General features: G+C 51.5%; 1 protein-coding gene across 3 annotated transcripts in view; it reads right to left on the bottom strand.

Annotated features, from left to right (window-relative positions):
- Window positions 1–1,830: 1,830 nt before the first annotated feature.
- CLIP2 (CAP-Gly domain containing linker protein 2) overlaps window positions 1,831–16,308 on the bottom strand; it is a 69,298-nt gene continuing 54,820 nt past the window's right edge. For all 3 annotated transcript variants that reach the window (XM_037506808.2, XM_037506807.2, XM_037506809.2), the window contains 7 exons: window positions 15,151–15,208; window positions 12,935–13,018; window positions 11,893–12,049; window positions 8,372–8,531; window positions 7,207–7,392; window positions 6,848–6,910; window positions 1,831–3,728 (listed from right to left, as the gene is read on the bottom strand). In XM_037506808.2, the coding sequence (XP_037362705.1) occupies window positions 3,717–3,728; window positions 6,848–6,910; window positions 7,207–7,392; window positions 8,372–8,531; window positions 11,893–12,049; window positions 12,935–13,018; window positions 15,151–15,208 (720 nt within the window). In that variant the 3' untranslated portion in view covers window positions 1,831–3,716. The remainder of the gene's footprint in view (window positions 3,729–6,847; window positions 6,911–7,206; window positions 7,393–8,371; window positions 8,532–11,892; window positions 12,050–12,934; window positions 13,019–15,150; window positions 15,209–16,308) is intronic.

Below are 16,308 nucleotides of genomic sequence, written 5' to 3' on the forward strand. Positions count from 1 at the left end.
CTCTGCCACGCTGGGCGAGTGAGGAAACCACCAGCTGGAGTCTTTAATCAGGGCTCCTATGGGGTCTCATTCAGGCCCCGTGGAGCACAGGATTGGTTTTATTTTTTGCATTTCACAGATGAGGTGATGGATGCTCGGGCAGTAGTGAACTAGGCCTAGCCCGGAATGGTCAGAGGGGGGCCGACTAGGCTGGACCCCAGCTCTTACCTGGCTGGTGCCGTCAGAGGCCTCCCTGCTCAGGGTTGTCCCTCCACAGGGTCAAGGCTGATGTCCAGGTCTTCAGCTTTGCACATGTCTCCCCAAAGCCCCCCACATCCCTGTGAATTCCTGCTCTCAAGGCTGTGAGCCCCTGAAGGCAGGGCCAGAATGCAGGCTCTCATCACTACCTCTTGTCCCCCATCCTCCTCAGGTGACTGCCCTCCACCCTGCACCTCCTGGGAGGCTGAGCCCTCTGCTATCCAGCCGCAGGTCCCCCATACCTCAGCCCTGGTGACAGTAAGCCTCACGGTCCAGCCTTGCCCCCAGGCCTCTCCCTCTCCATTTGACAGTCCCTGCCTGCTCTCCCCATCCGCTAGCACCTCTTCTCCATAGCAACTAACAAGGGGTTATCCCCACTGCTGACCTGGAACCCTCAAGTTGGGGGTCTAGCTCTACCCTGACTCAAATCTTGGAGTGCAGCTCCCCGCTAGCCTGGCTGAGCACTGCGTTTCCGTGGGGTACAGTGCGTTTAGGGTCCTTGGTCATTGCTGAGTGGGGTGACTGGCTAACCCAGTGCCTCGGGCAAAATGGAAAAAAACAAACCTGTAGGTCATAGTGGGTTTGATAAGTCTTAAAAAAAATCTTGTTTATAGAAGTTCTTTGAGTTTCAAAATCCTGGGCTGATAAGTTCTGGAAGGACCGAGGCCAGCTCTATTTGAGGCCACAGAGACCCAGAGAATGTGGTGCTGCTGAAGTCGATCTCGTCTCCTGATGGAGGCTGCACGCCGCCTCCTGGCCCCTTGTTCCTGCCCCAGACTCACAATGCATGCCCCAGCCCTCCCTCGCTCCATGCTTGGGCTTCTGGCTCAGTCCAAAAGGAGGGGCAGCAGGAGAGGTGGGGACCCTCCATGGCCACGGCTGTTGTCCAATCCCTGACCCAGTTCCTTGGCTTTGTCCCTGTGGGGAAGTAGTGGCCCCCCAAGTCCCTGTGGGCACCCTTAGCCTGTCCACCCCTGACCACACGGCACCTTCCTCACACTCTTATTCTGTGGACGTACAGGGTTCTGCTGACACAAGCCCCCAGAGAGGGCCCAAAGCTTCTGACACATTCCTTGGCTAACCTTGAGAAACTTGCTCAGGCTCCATGCAGGAAGGTTGTAGGCAAAGCCTGCAAAATGACCACGAAGTCTGCAAAATGTTGACTGTTCATTCCTGTGGAAAGCTTGCCGCAGGAGACGGGGTTACTCGCTGGTGGTGTGAGTGTTCTCATTAGCTCCTCGAAGCAGTGTCAGCTGATCTGTCACTATCTCGTACATCAGGGAGATTTTTCAGTTTATTCCTCGTGGGCCTGCTTATACCTCCGACAGATTCAAATCCAAGTCCCACTCCACTCAGGCAGCCTTGGCCATGGGCTCACCACAATCCCAGCTCAAATGCCCTGCCTGTTCCTGCTGAACTTCCCTCTCCTCCTGGGCCACTCAGCCCCAGGACTTTAACATTAAGCCCTGAGCCCTTGTCAACCATTCACACTTGAGTGGGAATTAGCTGGCAGCCCACAGGATTGAGAGCAACTCCTGGCACTGGGTGCCCATAGCTGAAGATGTTGGGGGAGCTGAGAGCACCCACAGAGAGAAATAAACAACTGGAGCGGGGGGTCCTGGACCTCAGTCACAAGCTTTATTGTCTCGAGCACGGACTGGCCACACTTCAACAATTCCACTGGGGAGGGGGGTACTGGCAAAGGTAAGACCTGGGGCGGGGGGAATGGCTGAGCCCATATGGGGCAGGTGGAGATGCTCATGGGGGAAACCACTTCTTTCACACCTGCGAGCCCACCCAGGGTTCAGCCCCTCTGGGGTGGGCCTTTGGCTGTTAGTAGACTAGTCAGGGCCTCCTGTGGGGGTGAGCTGCCTGGTTTTGCTGGAAAGAGTAGTATTTGACTCTGGGTTAGGCCACTAAAGCATTGCTTCTAGACTGTTGTTAATAAAACCGCATGCGCGAGCTACCAAAAGCCAACAGAGGGGAGGGACCACCCTCAGGATGGGCTGTTTGGGTAAGAATGTGAGCGCACCCACCTGTACTTGGGAGCACTTAGAGGTGACGGAGGCTGTGCTCAGAGCACGAACTGCATATCTGTGGGTGCACTGCGGGAAGGCCGTGATGGGGCATCAAACTCCCCATTCCAGCCTCTGGCAGGGGGGAGGCCCCGAGTGAAAACTCTCCCTGAGCTGGGGGAGGGGGCAGGCCCCCTACGGTGACGGTGACGCTGAGGCACAAGGCAGAGCCTCTGGGCCCTCCAGCTTTAGGGGTGGGGCTGCCAGGCCACACCAGCCTGGAGCAGCCCAGCAGGAGTTGAGGGAAAGGGCTGGTGGGATACACACATTCTGGTGAAGAGCGGGGCTTGCACCTCTCTGTGTCCCCCGATGTCCCCAGGTGCCCATGCACAGCTAGGGTGTGGGGATGTTCATGCCAAGTGCAGACCTAGTCCCGTGGCCTGAGGCTCAGTCTGGGAACCCAAGTCTTGCATCAATGTGGCTTAATGGTGGCCAGCAGCAAACACCCTACCTACATGGCCACGTGGGTGTCCTCGAGCCCCCTGAAAGTGTGCAGGGGTCAGTGGGTATATACATCAGCGTGAGGCATATACAGGTGGGTGGCCCAGGTCTGGAAGATCTAGTTAGCCCAGGGATCACCATGTTACGCCCCTCTGTGGCGGCCACTCCTTTCCAGTTCCAAGCCAGGTCCGTGGTGGGGGTGAGAGAGGGGTTTCCAAACCTTCCTAATACTGTATCTCCTGACCTTGGTGACCACCACCTGGCCAGCAGCTCGGAGTTTAAGTGTGTTTTGGTATTGAGGTGGGGTAAGGACCTTGCCCCCCAACATCTTGAACCTTGGGCCTCACTGGGCAGATGGGCTGAGAAGAACCGGTACCACTCTTTGAAGCGGGGGGTTCAGTATGTGGGGAAGAGAAGCCGTGGGGAAGCCTGGAAGTGGTTGCAGAAAAGGGGTGCCCCCCCCGGCTCCTGAGGAGTAGACTTCCCTCCTTGGTGCCTGCAAGGAGAAGTGAGGCCTCCTCCAGTCCCTTCCTGGGACAATGGCTCTCTGGGATTTGAGGGGGACCCCTGGAAAGAGGGAAGAAAGGAATGGTAGGGATGTGCCCAGGGTGCCAAGATGGTCCTCAGGCAGCTCCTTCTGGGTAAGAGGCGCCAAGCCGGATGGCCTCTGCCTCCTCAAACAAACCCTAGAAACTGCTGGGCATCTGGGGCGTCCAGGTTGAAGGTCCCAGGGGCCAGGCTGGGCTGTACCGCTCTCTGTGGAAGGTCATGCTTGAGGAAGCCTCCTGGTCCGGCAGGGGGGGTCGGGGCGAGGGATTGTCCGCGGCGGTGGGCACATTATTGTTACAAACACTGTTCTTGTCTCCAAAGTGACAGTTCTGGCCCCTGCCTGGAAGGGGCGCCGCCGGGGCAGGCTGGAGGGGCTCTGGTGTGGACTGGGCCGCTCCTTGGTGTCCCTCAGGGTCAGTGCTTGTCCTGGAGAGAGCAAGGGCTTGATCAGCAAGTGTCTCCAGGAGCCTCGAGGGACAAGCAGCAGAGGGGGTCAGGTAGGAGAGGGGGTGGGGTGGGGTGGGGGGTGTGTGGGAGAAGAGCCCACCTAGACCAGGCAAAGGGAACAGCATGAGCAAAGGCAGGAAGTCTCTTTGCAGTGTTTGGTAGCTGCTGATGGGAAGTGGAGGGCAAGTGGGGAGAGCAGGTAGGTTTACGAAACACACTGACGACCTGTGTGGAGACTGGAGCTGAGGCAGCAAACTGAGCTGAGAATCCAAACCTCTGTAAGCTGGGAGGAGTCCGCGCACCTCCACGGGCTGCTGGGAGGACAAAGGCACATGTGGCCTCTCTGTGCACACGGCCTTGCTCTCTCTAGCTCCAGGCCTCTACCTGCTCTCAGGTCTGGTCTCCTGCCCCTCTCTGCCCCTCACCCACAGGGCCTGGCTTTTGGCAAATTCAGTGGCACATTCTGTGCTGAGGGGCCTGCGCCAGCAGAGCTGGAAGACCTAGTCCCTTCCCCTGCCCGTGTCTCACTTGCCCAAGGTCACACAGTGAGTCAAGGACAGAGCAGGTGCCAGGCTCTTCCCACCCAATCAAGTTGGCAGCCAGGACTCAAGTGGGTGCCTGGATCACTGTGGGTGAAAGCCAGGGGTTAACTGTGGGGTAGGGGCCACCGGGTACCCACTTAAAACATTATAGTCAGGCAAAAACATGCCATGTCCGGGAGTTGCAGACACTCTTCAGTACATAAAGTTCTAGAAAACCCATTTTACAGTCATGATTTTATAAAATATAGAATTTATAGAGATAGCTGCAGGAAAAGAGAAAATGTTTATGTTTAATAAAAGATTCTGTGGAAAACCAGGAGGCAAAATCGAATAGAGTGTGAGTATACTCTATTCAATGATATGCCTGCTCCTTTGCAACCATCCCAGAAAAGACTGGCTCAGGCAAGGCCGTCCACAGAGGCTAAATCCAGGCAGGAGTTTGGTTGAAGAGAACAGTCCTAAGTGTCTCCCCACAGACGGCTTTCAGGAAAGCTCAGAAACCAGAGAGTGGAGACATTAGACAAGACTTGGACAGGTGACCCAATCCACACGGGGATGCAGGCGGGCGTCACGCCTGGAGGAGGACATGACACGGACGAAGACCACAGCCAGGGAGAGAGACCAGGCTCTAGCCACAGGGCCCATCGGACAAAGGCCAAGCGAGGAGTCTTCTATTTAAGAAAGGGGGCAGGGGCCTCCCCAGTGGCGCAGCGGTTGAGCGCTGGGTTGCGAAGCTGCCTGCAGCCTCTGCAGCGCCGGTTCGATCCCTGGCTGCTCCCCGGCCACCGGCGGAGGGTCCCACATGGCGCGCAGACCTCTCCTGCCGCCCGCTGCTCCCCTCAGCAGTGTACCTCGGTCCTTCTGCCTGCTCTGCTCCCCGCTCTGGCTCTGGTGAATTCTCTCACCCTCCTGCGCTTCTGACTGTACCCAGTGCATGTATAAATGCAACAAACAAACAAACAAATAAATACATAAATAAAAAAAAGCATGCCTCTATAAAAAAAAAAAATTAAAAAAAAAAAAAAAAAAAAAAAGAAAGGGGGCAGGCTGTCTGTCAAAGCTTCAATGCATAATCATCAGGGAAGTTGAGGAAAAGTGCCAGATTAAAGGAGACTAAAGAGACATAACAGAAAATAATGAGCTGACTTGAGCTTAGACCAGATCCTATGCTGAGGGGAAGAGCCACGGGAGCTGCTCTGGGCCCCGAGGGAAATCAGGTGGAACGAGACAGGCACGCTCGTGCTGGCGTCATACCTGCTGAGACCCAGAGCATGCTGTGGTCACGCAGAACCATGTCCTTTTCTCAGGGAGGAGGGACTCAGTATTGAGGGTCATGACACGGCGGCTATGTCCCAACAGTGCAGAGAAAAGTGGTGATCCATGTACCGAGCGCGCTGAGGACAGAGCCCCGGGCAAAGTGGTAGCAGCGTATTCAGGGCTAGAGGGCAATGGGGTTCTAGCTACTGTTTTGCTTCTTGCAACTTTTTAATAAGTTTGAAATTATTTCCAAATAAAAGGTTCATGTCTAGACACATATGTTGCACAAAGAACAATTTGATTCTCTTATTCATGGTGGTTATGTTTTCTAAAGTCACCCCAACACTGAAGTAGTGAATACTGAACCATTGCTCCTGGGGGACATGGCCAGGATCCCGCAACCTCTGATCATGGCATGTCCATCAGACGATCGATACATGACTGCGACTCATGTGCGGTTCCAGTTGAAGACACCTTCAGCGACACATTGTTGACTCATTAGCAACGAACTCACAGCCAGCAGCACTGTAACTCGTGCCTGAAGCAAGTTTATTTAACACACCTACTTTTGCCGCAGGCACGCCAAGGCCTTCTCACGCCTGGGAACGCTAGACAGCATTCGGCACTATGGTTGGGGTCACTTTAAACAGCAGAAATCGCCAAGAAGAAACAGAACACTGTGAACAACATGGCCCTCAACAGACAGAGACGCCCACACCTGCCATATGAGAGCTTAAGCAGGGCACAGCGTCGCCTGAGAACGTGGGTTGGGCTGGCTCAAGTTTTTTCCTGTTCTGCATGTGTCCATGACTGACTACAAAATGGCTGGTTTGGGGGTTACAAACAAATTTTAGCCAGTTGGCAAGGGTACAAACATGGCATCTGCGAATAAATGAGGACTGACGGGATACAGATACACACAGACGCTTGGAGACACGTGTGGTAGGAAAGCTCAGGGGACAACGCTGACTGTGGGCATCTCTGGGGAGAGGGCTAGTCTACTAGTGAATATTTTCTTCTTTATCTATTTTTGGTTTGTTTCTAAAAGTTTCCCAATAGGCATGTATTATAAGAAAAAAAGTTTTAAGGGAAACAAGACTACAACAGAGCAGCATGAATACTGAATCCACTCTGACTTGCATGGGGCCCTACTCTGCGCGGCGCTATTGTAAAGCCTCTTGCACAAAGCAGTTTTGTATTTTTGGTGGCTTTTCAGGGTTTTTTCTCCAGGCAGGTCTGCCTGTATAGGCGGGCGGTGGGAGTGGCAGGGTACCTCCCTGGGGCCAGGGCGCCCCTTACCTCTTGTTTGTGGGCTTTGTCTTGCTGGTGGATGCCATTCGCAGAACCGGAATTGCCAATGGCCTGTAAGACAGTCAAGGGCAGACGCTGAGCCAGGTTCAACAGGCAGCAGTTCCTGGTTCGTCCACTAGGTGGCGAGGTCTTCCGGATGGGATGGCCTCGGGCTCCAAATCCTGACCAGAGCTCTTTAGGTTGTGGGGTCCAGGACTCCAGAAGACCAAAGCTATCAGGACAGGCTGCATCGCCCACTCTTAGTCTCAACTCCTCAGAGTGAAGCCATGTACCCCTTGGGCTGGGACTCCGAAAGGGTAGAGCTGAGTGTCTACCCTCAGACCAGGGCTCCCAGGCCCAGGGCTCACCTGGGACTTGTCGGGGTGGCACTTCATGGCCTCCATGAGCTTCTCCACCTGCTGAGCCTGGTCCAGTGCATCGCGCAGAGCATCCTCTGTGCTCATCAGCTGGTGCTGCAGCCGCAGGAGCTCCGGTGCTGAGGACGGGTCAATGAGGGAGTAGCGCCTCTGATCCGACAGGGCCTTCTCCTTGTCCTGGAAGCAGCAGAGAGGGGAAGGTGTGTGCGTGCTCGTGTGTGGGTCAGGGGAGGGCTGTCTCTCCTCTGGAAAGAGGCTCCTCTGGCTCCACCTCATCTCTGGGTTAGGCCTCCTTTCCTGCTCTACCTATGGTTCCCACTGAAGCACCGGCTGGCCCCTGCCCTGAGTTTCCAGGCTCTGTCAGATGGTTATGGGCTCTCTGAGCCCCATATCCACGAGCCCTCCCTTTTTTGTCCCCCCAGTCCCTGCACACTGTCTTATATGGGTCCTACCTCTTCAGTCCCAGACCCACATCACATGACTTGCGCCTCTTACCCTCCAGCCTTCCAGCCTCCATGATCCCCTCCTCAGAACCCTCCCAGAATGTTCCTCCTCTCTCCCAAATGGGGCATTTGGCTCCCAAGCCCTCCACAACTGCTCCCACCACTGTGGGGCTGGGGATGCTGACCAGCCTGGTGGTTGCCCAGCTGGGCCCCCATAAGCCCACTCTGCACTGCCCCTGGCTGGTGGTTACCAGGCCCTTGTGCTCCACTGACCTTCATCTAAACTTCCCACCCTTCAGGAAGCTGTCCCTGTGGGGACAGCACAAGGGGACACAGGTTAGAGAACACACTATCCTTCCTGAGACTGTGAATCCCTGCTGTGGAACTCTGAACAAGGAGCCAGCTGATTACTTCCCTGGAAGGAAGGGGGACTCACCACTCCCAGAAGCACATTTTACCGGATTCTTAGGAAGATTTCCTGTGTGCTGTGTTATCCAGACGGTCATTACAACTATAGAAGGGGTCGCCCACGACCTCTCCACCAGCTATGCTGCTGGCCTGCCTGTAGGTCTAGGGGATTTGAACCCCTGCAGTGGCTTGGCTGTCCCTGGGGTGGCGCCAGAAGGTCACCAGTTTTCATGGCCTACTAGCAGGACAGCCCCAGCCCTACCCTAGAGTTTCCCGTCTCCTGGCCACCCGTCTCCCCCACATACCAGTCCAGTCAGCTTTTCCCGCAGGCCCCGGATGTCATCCTTGAGTTTCTGCTCCTTGATCCGCCACTCAGCCTTGTGGACTTCTCGGCCCAGGTCCCTCTCAGGCCCTGGGGAGTGGCGATTGGCCTCCAGCAACAACACTCGGAGTTCATTTAGGCTCCTGGCAGGAGGTAGAGGTCAGGGCAAGAGCAGCCCCAGTCAGCTCTGGCCCCTCCTCCCACACTGCAAGAATTTGCCACCCCAAGGGGGACAGTGGCTAATAAAACAGCATCTGTGCTGGGGCAGGGCCAGAATGAAACAATGAGGTGCCCAGAGGCACCAGACTTTGGGGACAGGACACTCAAGAGGACTTGGTCTTTCCTAGAATATTTTAAAAGTTTTTTGAGGGGGCCTCCCTGGTGGCAAAAGGGGTTAAGTACTGCACTATGAAGCAATCCGAAGCCTCCACAGCAGGACTTCAATCCCCGGCTGGTCAGAGAACAACCCACATGGTGCAGCAGACCTCTCCTGACTTGCCTGCTGTTCCCCTCAGAAGTATATTTCAGTCAATCTGCCTGTTCTGCTCCCCACTGTCTCTGGTGAATCCTCTCACCCCCTGCATCTCTGGCCTGCACCCCAGCTCTTGTATGCATAAATAAATAAATCTTTAAAAAAAGTTTTTGAAAGGACAATATAACAACTATTTAATTAAAAATTACACAAACTATTCATCCACACAAACTATTCATGTGGCAGGATATTTTAAATGCTTGATGTCAAATGCGATGAATGATGGCTGGAGCACCAGCAGTCACTTTGTAACCACAAGGGAGAGCCCAAGAGATCACCCACAGAGGTGTTAGCACGGATATCCTGAGTCAATAAATCAACCGCCAGACACCGCTACCTTTAGACTTCTTGTTACACGAGGAAATAATTCTCTAGTTGAGTCTTCCAGTGCACTCCTCAGAGCAGCTCTCCTACCCTTACCTTAGTGGAGCAGAAGGGAAGAGACTATATCTCCACTCTAAAAAGAGGCTTCAACAAAATTCCTTTAACTCAGGAGTTGAACCTCAAATACTTCCAGCGGCTGATGAGCTATGTCCATGACATGGATATATGAAAAATGAAGGGGGGAAGGGTACTGAGGGACCCAGAGGGCTCAGGCCCATGGAAAGGGGGCAGGTATACTCCAGCAGGGAATTGTTACCATGCTGGAAGTCAGTCTGGTGTTATCAGACCTTCTAATTTTTTATTAAAGATTTATTTTATTTATTTATGCATACAAGAACTGGGGTTTGGGGGGGTAAGAGGATTCACCAGAGACAAAGTGGGGAGCAGAACAGGTAGATCTAATGAAATACACTGCTGAGGGTTGCAGAGGGTGAGATAGGAGAGGTTGCCCTGTGGGTCAGCTCCCTGATGCTGCAGCGGCTGATGATAGCTTGATAAACTTTAACCCCTGCACCACCAGGGAAGCATAGACATTCTAATTTTTAAGGGAATCTGGATAAATTTGTTTTTTTGTGAAATCTCCTAATTTTTATTTTTAGTTTTTAAAGATTTATTTATGCATACAAGAACTGGTGTATAGGCCAGAGGTGCAGGGCGTGAGAGGATTCACCAGAGCCAAAGTTGTGGAGCAGAACAGGCAGATCTACTGAAATACACTGCTGAGGGAGCAGTGGGCACAACAGGGGCAACAGGAGAGGTCTGCTGCACCATATGGTTTAACTCCCTGACTGGCCGGGGATCGAACTCATGCTGCAGTGGCTGGCAACAGCTTGATAGCGCTGTCTTTAATAACTGTGCCACCAGGGAGGCCCCTCCTGATTTTTAAATGCTGGTCTAATTATTATTTTTTAGCCTCATATGGATCATACAAACCACGGCTATGATTGTAACCCAGTCATTCTCAAAATGTAGTATGGGGATCCTCAGGGTATCCATGGGCCAAAATAACTTTTATAATAGTCATAAAACTGATAATAATCATAAAACTGTCATTTCTCATTAGTATACAATGAATTTTTCCCCTGGGGTCCCATGGCCTATTAGTGATTATTGAAAAGAATATTAAAATATTCCTTTCTTTTCCAACTACATCTCTGTAAGGCCAGGTTTTCATAAGATACTTCAGCCAAGACAACAAATTGCAAAGACTAAATGCAGAAGAAGTTATGAAAACCCAGCCATCTTCTATTAAGTTCAACACTCAAGAAATTTGCACAAATGTAAATACTTTTTATCACTGATTACATTTTTATTTTGAAAATACTTTCTATCAAAAGCATGTTATTTATGTTATATGCAATTGGTTTATTATTTTAAATGAATTAATAAACATTTAAAAATTTTTTCAGTTTTAATTTATAATATGGAAAATGTGGAATAAACAAAAACTCTTTGGGAATTCTCAATATCTTTCAGGATTTAAAGAGGTCCCTGAGAGGAGGCCTCCCTGGTGGCGCAGGAGTAAAAGTCTCAGCACTATGAAGCTATTGCCAGCCACTGCAGCACGAATTCGATCCCCAGCCAGGGAGCTACCCACATAGCGCAGCAGACCTCTCCTGACTCACCTGCTGCTCCCCTCAGCAGTGTATTTCAGTCAGTCTGCCTGTTCTGCTTCCCACTCTGTCTCTAGTGAATCCTCTCACCCCCTGCATCTTTGACTTGCACCCCAGTTCTTGGATGCATAAATAAAAATAAATCTTTGTTTTAAAGTTTTTATTTATTTATTTATTTTTAAAGATTTGTTTATTTATGCATACAAGAACTGGGGCACAGGCCAGAGATTCAGGGGGTAAGAGAATTCACCAGAGACAGAGTGGGAAGCAGAACAGGCAGACTGACTGAAATACACTGCTGAGGGGAGCAGTGGGTGAAACAGGAGAGAGGTCTGCTGTGCCAGGTGGGTTGCTCCCTGGCCAGACGGGGGATTGAACTCGTGCTGCAGAGGCTGTGGATTGCATCATAGTGCGGTGCTTAACCCCTTGTGCCACCAGAGAGGCCCCAAAATAAATCTTTTTAAAAAAGTGAAGGAGGGCCTCTCTGGTGGCGCAGGTGGTTGAGCACTGCGCTGTGAAGCTGTCCGCAGCCTCTGCAGTGCCGGTTTGATCCCTGCCGGCCTCGGAGCAACCCACATGGCAAGCAGACCTCTCCTGTCTCGCCTGCTGCTCCCCTCAGCAGTATATTTCGTCATTCTGCCTGTTCTGTTCCCTGCTCTGTCTCTGGTGAATCCTCTCACCCTCCCACGCATCTGGCCTGTACCCTGGTTCTTGTATAAAATAAATCTTTAAAAAAAAAGTGAGAAAAAAAATAGAGGTTCCTGAAACTATGAAATTTGGGAATCACTCATCTTTCCTATAAGCTCAGCTTGGAGAGTATGTGGCAGATTCTGAGTTTAGCAGCAGAGGGCAGGGGTCACTGAAGATGCTAGCCGCCTGTCCCCCACTCCCTCCTCTCCTAGTCTGTGAGGAGACTGTCAACATCAGGGAGCCCAGGGCTGGGCCAGGAGGACAAGCCGACTGGCGCTGACTCACCGCTCCTTCCGGAGCAGCTCCTGGCTGATGAGGACCAGCTGGCCCGAGGCGTCGTGGGTCTTTCGGGACACGGTCTCCAGCTCTGCCTCCAAACGTCGCTTCTCCTTCTGGAGGGCCTCTACCTTCTTCTCTCCCGACTTGCACTTGCCCTCCAATGCTGAGGGTCAGCGGCAGGGAAAGGAGGGAGAGGGCTGAGTTGGAATCTCTCCCACCAGGAGTCCGGGCGCAGAGCTGGCTTTCCTGGGGGATCACCCACTCCCCTGAGTGGGTCTCTCTGGTCCTCCAGACCCAGGCAGCAAGGGGCTAAGGGAACAGCTATAAAGAGCGGACCGAAGTCCACAAGCACAAGGCCCTGGCCCTTTGGTGTCTGGGAAGCAATCCATCCTTCCCCCAAAAGAAGCCCATGTTTACACTGCTTCCCGATAAGGACAAACTAAGTTTTCACCTTCGCCTTGAGAAGTCTGAGGTCAACTGACCTTTGTTAGGACCAATTATACCATGTGAACATGATGGGAAGTGGAGAGGTGCGGGGGTGGGACCTGCTGCGAGGAGGGGGCCGCCTCACAGACACCGTCACTGGCATTCTGACAGAGAAGCAGAGCCAGCGTGTCACAAAATCACAGCTTCCAGACACCCTGCCTCTCACCCTCTGGCCACTTCCTCCCTAAGCCTTGCCGTCGCTTAAGCCAACGTCCCTCCCCCTCCATTCTGCAATCCTGGTGTTTCTTTCTAGGGGCAGGGCTGATGTACTGTATCAAAGTGGCCCATGGGAAATCCAAAAAGTCCTCAAGGCCAGAGAGAATCCAGGACAGAATCTTAGAATTTAGATAAGGCAGAGCTGGTGCTGGGGAGATGCTGGCTGGGGTCCCAGGTGTCACAGAGCACATGTGGAGTCCCATTCGTTCACTCACTGCTGCCCAAGTGAAGCCAGTGACAGCCAGTGGACCCATGCTGAGTGGGGAGGCACCAACCCATTCCACACTTGACTGGCATGTGGCACAGTGAGAGCCCCCCGCACCTGCCCTGCAAGAGGGAGACTTACCACTTACTTGGGCCCTGAGCATCTCAGTCTGGGAAGTCAAAGCTGTCACCTCTTTGTCCCTCTTGTTCAGCTTATCCTGCAGGCCTAGGGGGAAGGGAGAGGCAAGGAGATGTCAATATACCAGGGTCAATACTGGCATCTAGGAGGAGAGGGGGTGGCTCTTCAACAGGAACCCTTAGATGGGACCCCATCTGAAAGTCCATCAATAGGTGAATGGATAAGCAAAAAGTGATATATCTATGCAACGGAATATTACTAAGTCAGAAACAAGAACAGAATGCTGACACATGCTATCACATGGATGAACCATGAATATATGATGCTAAATGAAAGAAGTCAGCTATTAAAGGTCATATATTGTATGACGATTCTATGTATATGAAATGTCCAGACTGGGTAAATCTGTAGAGGAAGAAAGCAGATTGATGAGTGGTTCTCGGCAGCTCAGGGGAGGGCAGAATAGAGAGTGATGGATAATGGGCATGGGACGATGAAAACGCTTTGTAACCAGAAAGAGGCAGTGGCTATACAACACTGGGAATGTACTAAATAAACACCAATAAATGGTCCACTTTAAGCTGGTTAATTTTATGCTATGTCCATTTTATCTTAGTTGAAAAAAAAGACTGGCCAAGAGAACTTTTTTGAAAAATCTGAGCGTGAAAGGCTAGTCTTGCCAGTAATTAAAATACAAACAGAACTTGAATAACTAAAACATTATGGAACTGGCATATGAACAGATTATAAAAAAGGAATAGGAAGTCCAGAAATAGGGCCCACTACATAGGGAATTTAAAGCTGGTGGTAAGTTGGTAATTCAAAAGGTGATGAAGAGATGAGTTTTTCAAAAATAGTTCTGGGCTCAGTGGGTACTTTTGGGAGAGAAATTAAAAAGGATTCTTTTTTTTTTTTAGTTTTGCTGTTGAAGAACTGGGGCATAGGCCACAGGCATGGGGTTGGGGGATGAGAGGATACACCAGATTTACTGAAATACACTGCTAAAGGGCACAGAGGGTGAGACAGGAGAGGTCTGCTGCACCATGTATGTCAGCTCCCAGGCCAGGATGGAATTCAGGCCATCGTGGTGGGCAGTCGAGATGGTGGTGCTGAGACTTAACCACTAGGCCACCAGGGGGAGCCCTAAAAAGGATTCTTATCTCACACCTCATAGAAGAGTGAATTCTAGATGGATTAGAGACTTAAACACAGAAAATGAAACTTTATGAAATACCAGAAGAAACCATGGGATACATTTTAAAAATAAGAAACCCAGAAGCCCAAACAAAAAGGACCAATTTTTAAAAACCTCCTACGAAAAGTCAAAAGATTAATTACAAATATACAAGACTAACTACAAATCTCATATATAAACTTTCCAAGAATCAACAGGAAAAAAAAATAAGCAAAGGACACAAGTAGGATGGAAATAGAGCTTCATTCATAGAATGAGACAAGTGAAGTTACATGGGGCACGTCTCTTACCATTCAGATGGGCAATGATCACAGAGTCTGAGCAAATGTTTTGTTGGTGAGGCATGTGAGGAAATAGGTGATGGGTGTTAGAATGGGCTAAGCACAATGGCGGAGAAGGTAATTTGCTGGGTATGTGACAAAGACCGAAACGACCCACACCCATCCATCAGCAGGAGGCTGGGTAAAGGCATGATGGCAGCCACACACAATGGAACACTGTGCAGCAGGTGATCAGAACGGAATGAAGAGTTCAGAAAGAGAGTCAGTTACACGGGGATGTTAAAGAGGATAGTGGAGGTCTGTACCAGCACAGAGAATGTGCAGGTGGGGAAGAGTTCCCAAGACAAGTTGTAAATGAAAAAAAAGCAAGGAGCTGAAGAGTGTGGTTCCCTGAGATGCACGTGCATCCACCACCTCTGGAAAGGAGACAGAAGCATGGTACCTGGGACGGGAACTCAGGGAACAGTGGACCTTTCCCTGTGGGCCCTTTAAAATATTGAACTTTAAAAATAAAGTTAAGACCAACAAATAACAAGGTACACACTGAGCACAAAGCCTTGCCCCCAAGAAGCTGAGCCCACCCCCCTCACTAGTGTGTGTGTGTGAGGGCTTGGGGGGACAGCTCCTGCATGCAGTGGGTGGTTCTCATCAAAAGGCAGATGATGCAAAACCAAGTGGGAGCCAGCTGGGAGGCAAACCCAACCAGTCTCTCCCCAAAGCCCCTCCTTTCCGCGGCCACTCACCCTCCACAGTCTCCTTCATCCTGATCTTCTCCCCTGAGATGTCATCTGACTCAATCATCTGAAAGAAGAGCCCTGTAAGGAGGAAGCTCATCCACCCTGCCCCCTGCCCCAGTTAGCCCTGCACACCTCACCCCTGCACAGGTGACTTTCAGGGACCTACGCTGTGGCAGGGAGCATAGCTTTCCTCTATCTGGCCTATCTGTCAACAGAGCTCCCCATTGCCCACACCCCCAATAGGCTGCTTGTGTGGCTTCCATGTGAACACCTTCTACCTTTTATCTGTTGCTAATCTATTATATTGAACAGATGCTTCCTTCCCCAGGTCACCTCTAAAGCCTGGTCTGGGAATCTATTTCCATCATCATCCAGAGGCAAGCTTCCTGGCCCAGCATGGAATGCTGGGGGTGGGGGCGGTACGTGCAGAGCATGGCCAGGGCTAGCTCCTGGAGGGACTTCAGTAAATGCTACTTCTTTTCTCCCCAACACCTCTTTTTAATAATAAACTATAGAAGATTAAGAAAAAAAAATCTGCATGGCAAACATCAGCAGACTCCTCATTGCTTCTTGGCAGAAGTTCCCAGCCCCCTGCCTGAGCTGGCCATCCTCTAAGCCTGCAGTTTGCCAGAGTCTGACATGGAGGGTCAGGGCGGAACACAGCTTAGAAGACAGTCTCCCCCATTAACCTTCCACTCATACTTTGACTCATTTGTCCCAAGCTCCATTTTAGTCTCTATTAGTTGTGATTAATCAAGACCCCTGGATCTTTATTCAAAGACATTGCAGGGAAAAGCACACACTGAAACCTTTTTTTTTTTTTTTGAATTCCTAGGTCTGTGCCTGAGGAGCAGGGGCTGTCCTCAGATCTCTGCCCTGCATGTCTGTGCAGCCATAGTAGCCCACAACCTCCCCCACCAAGGGAGTCCCAAGGGCTGAGGTCCCAGGTCTGGTCAACCTGGGCTTTTCTTTTTCCCACCCAGGATCCTGGGAGAGCACCTGCTACAAATGGTCCTTCCCTGGGAGACAGAGGTGGGTGCAGCTGAACTCCTTTCACAAAAAATACACCCTATACTAGAAACTCAGGAAAACTAAATACTAGTTTGAAAGTATATGGGGGCTCTGGCAGCTCAAGAACCCCCAGGGCCTGCTCATGCTGCCAGC

This window comes from Talpa occidentalis, unplaced genomic scaffold (assembly GCF_014898055.3).
Source record: "Talpa occidentalis isolate TD23 unplaced genomic scaffold, MPIMG_talOcc4v2.1 talOcc4.12, whole genome shotgun sequence".
Classification (NCBI taxonomy): domain Eukaryota; kingdom Metazoa; phylum Chordata; class Mammalia; order Eulipotyphla; family Talpidae; genus Talpa; species Talpa occidentalis.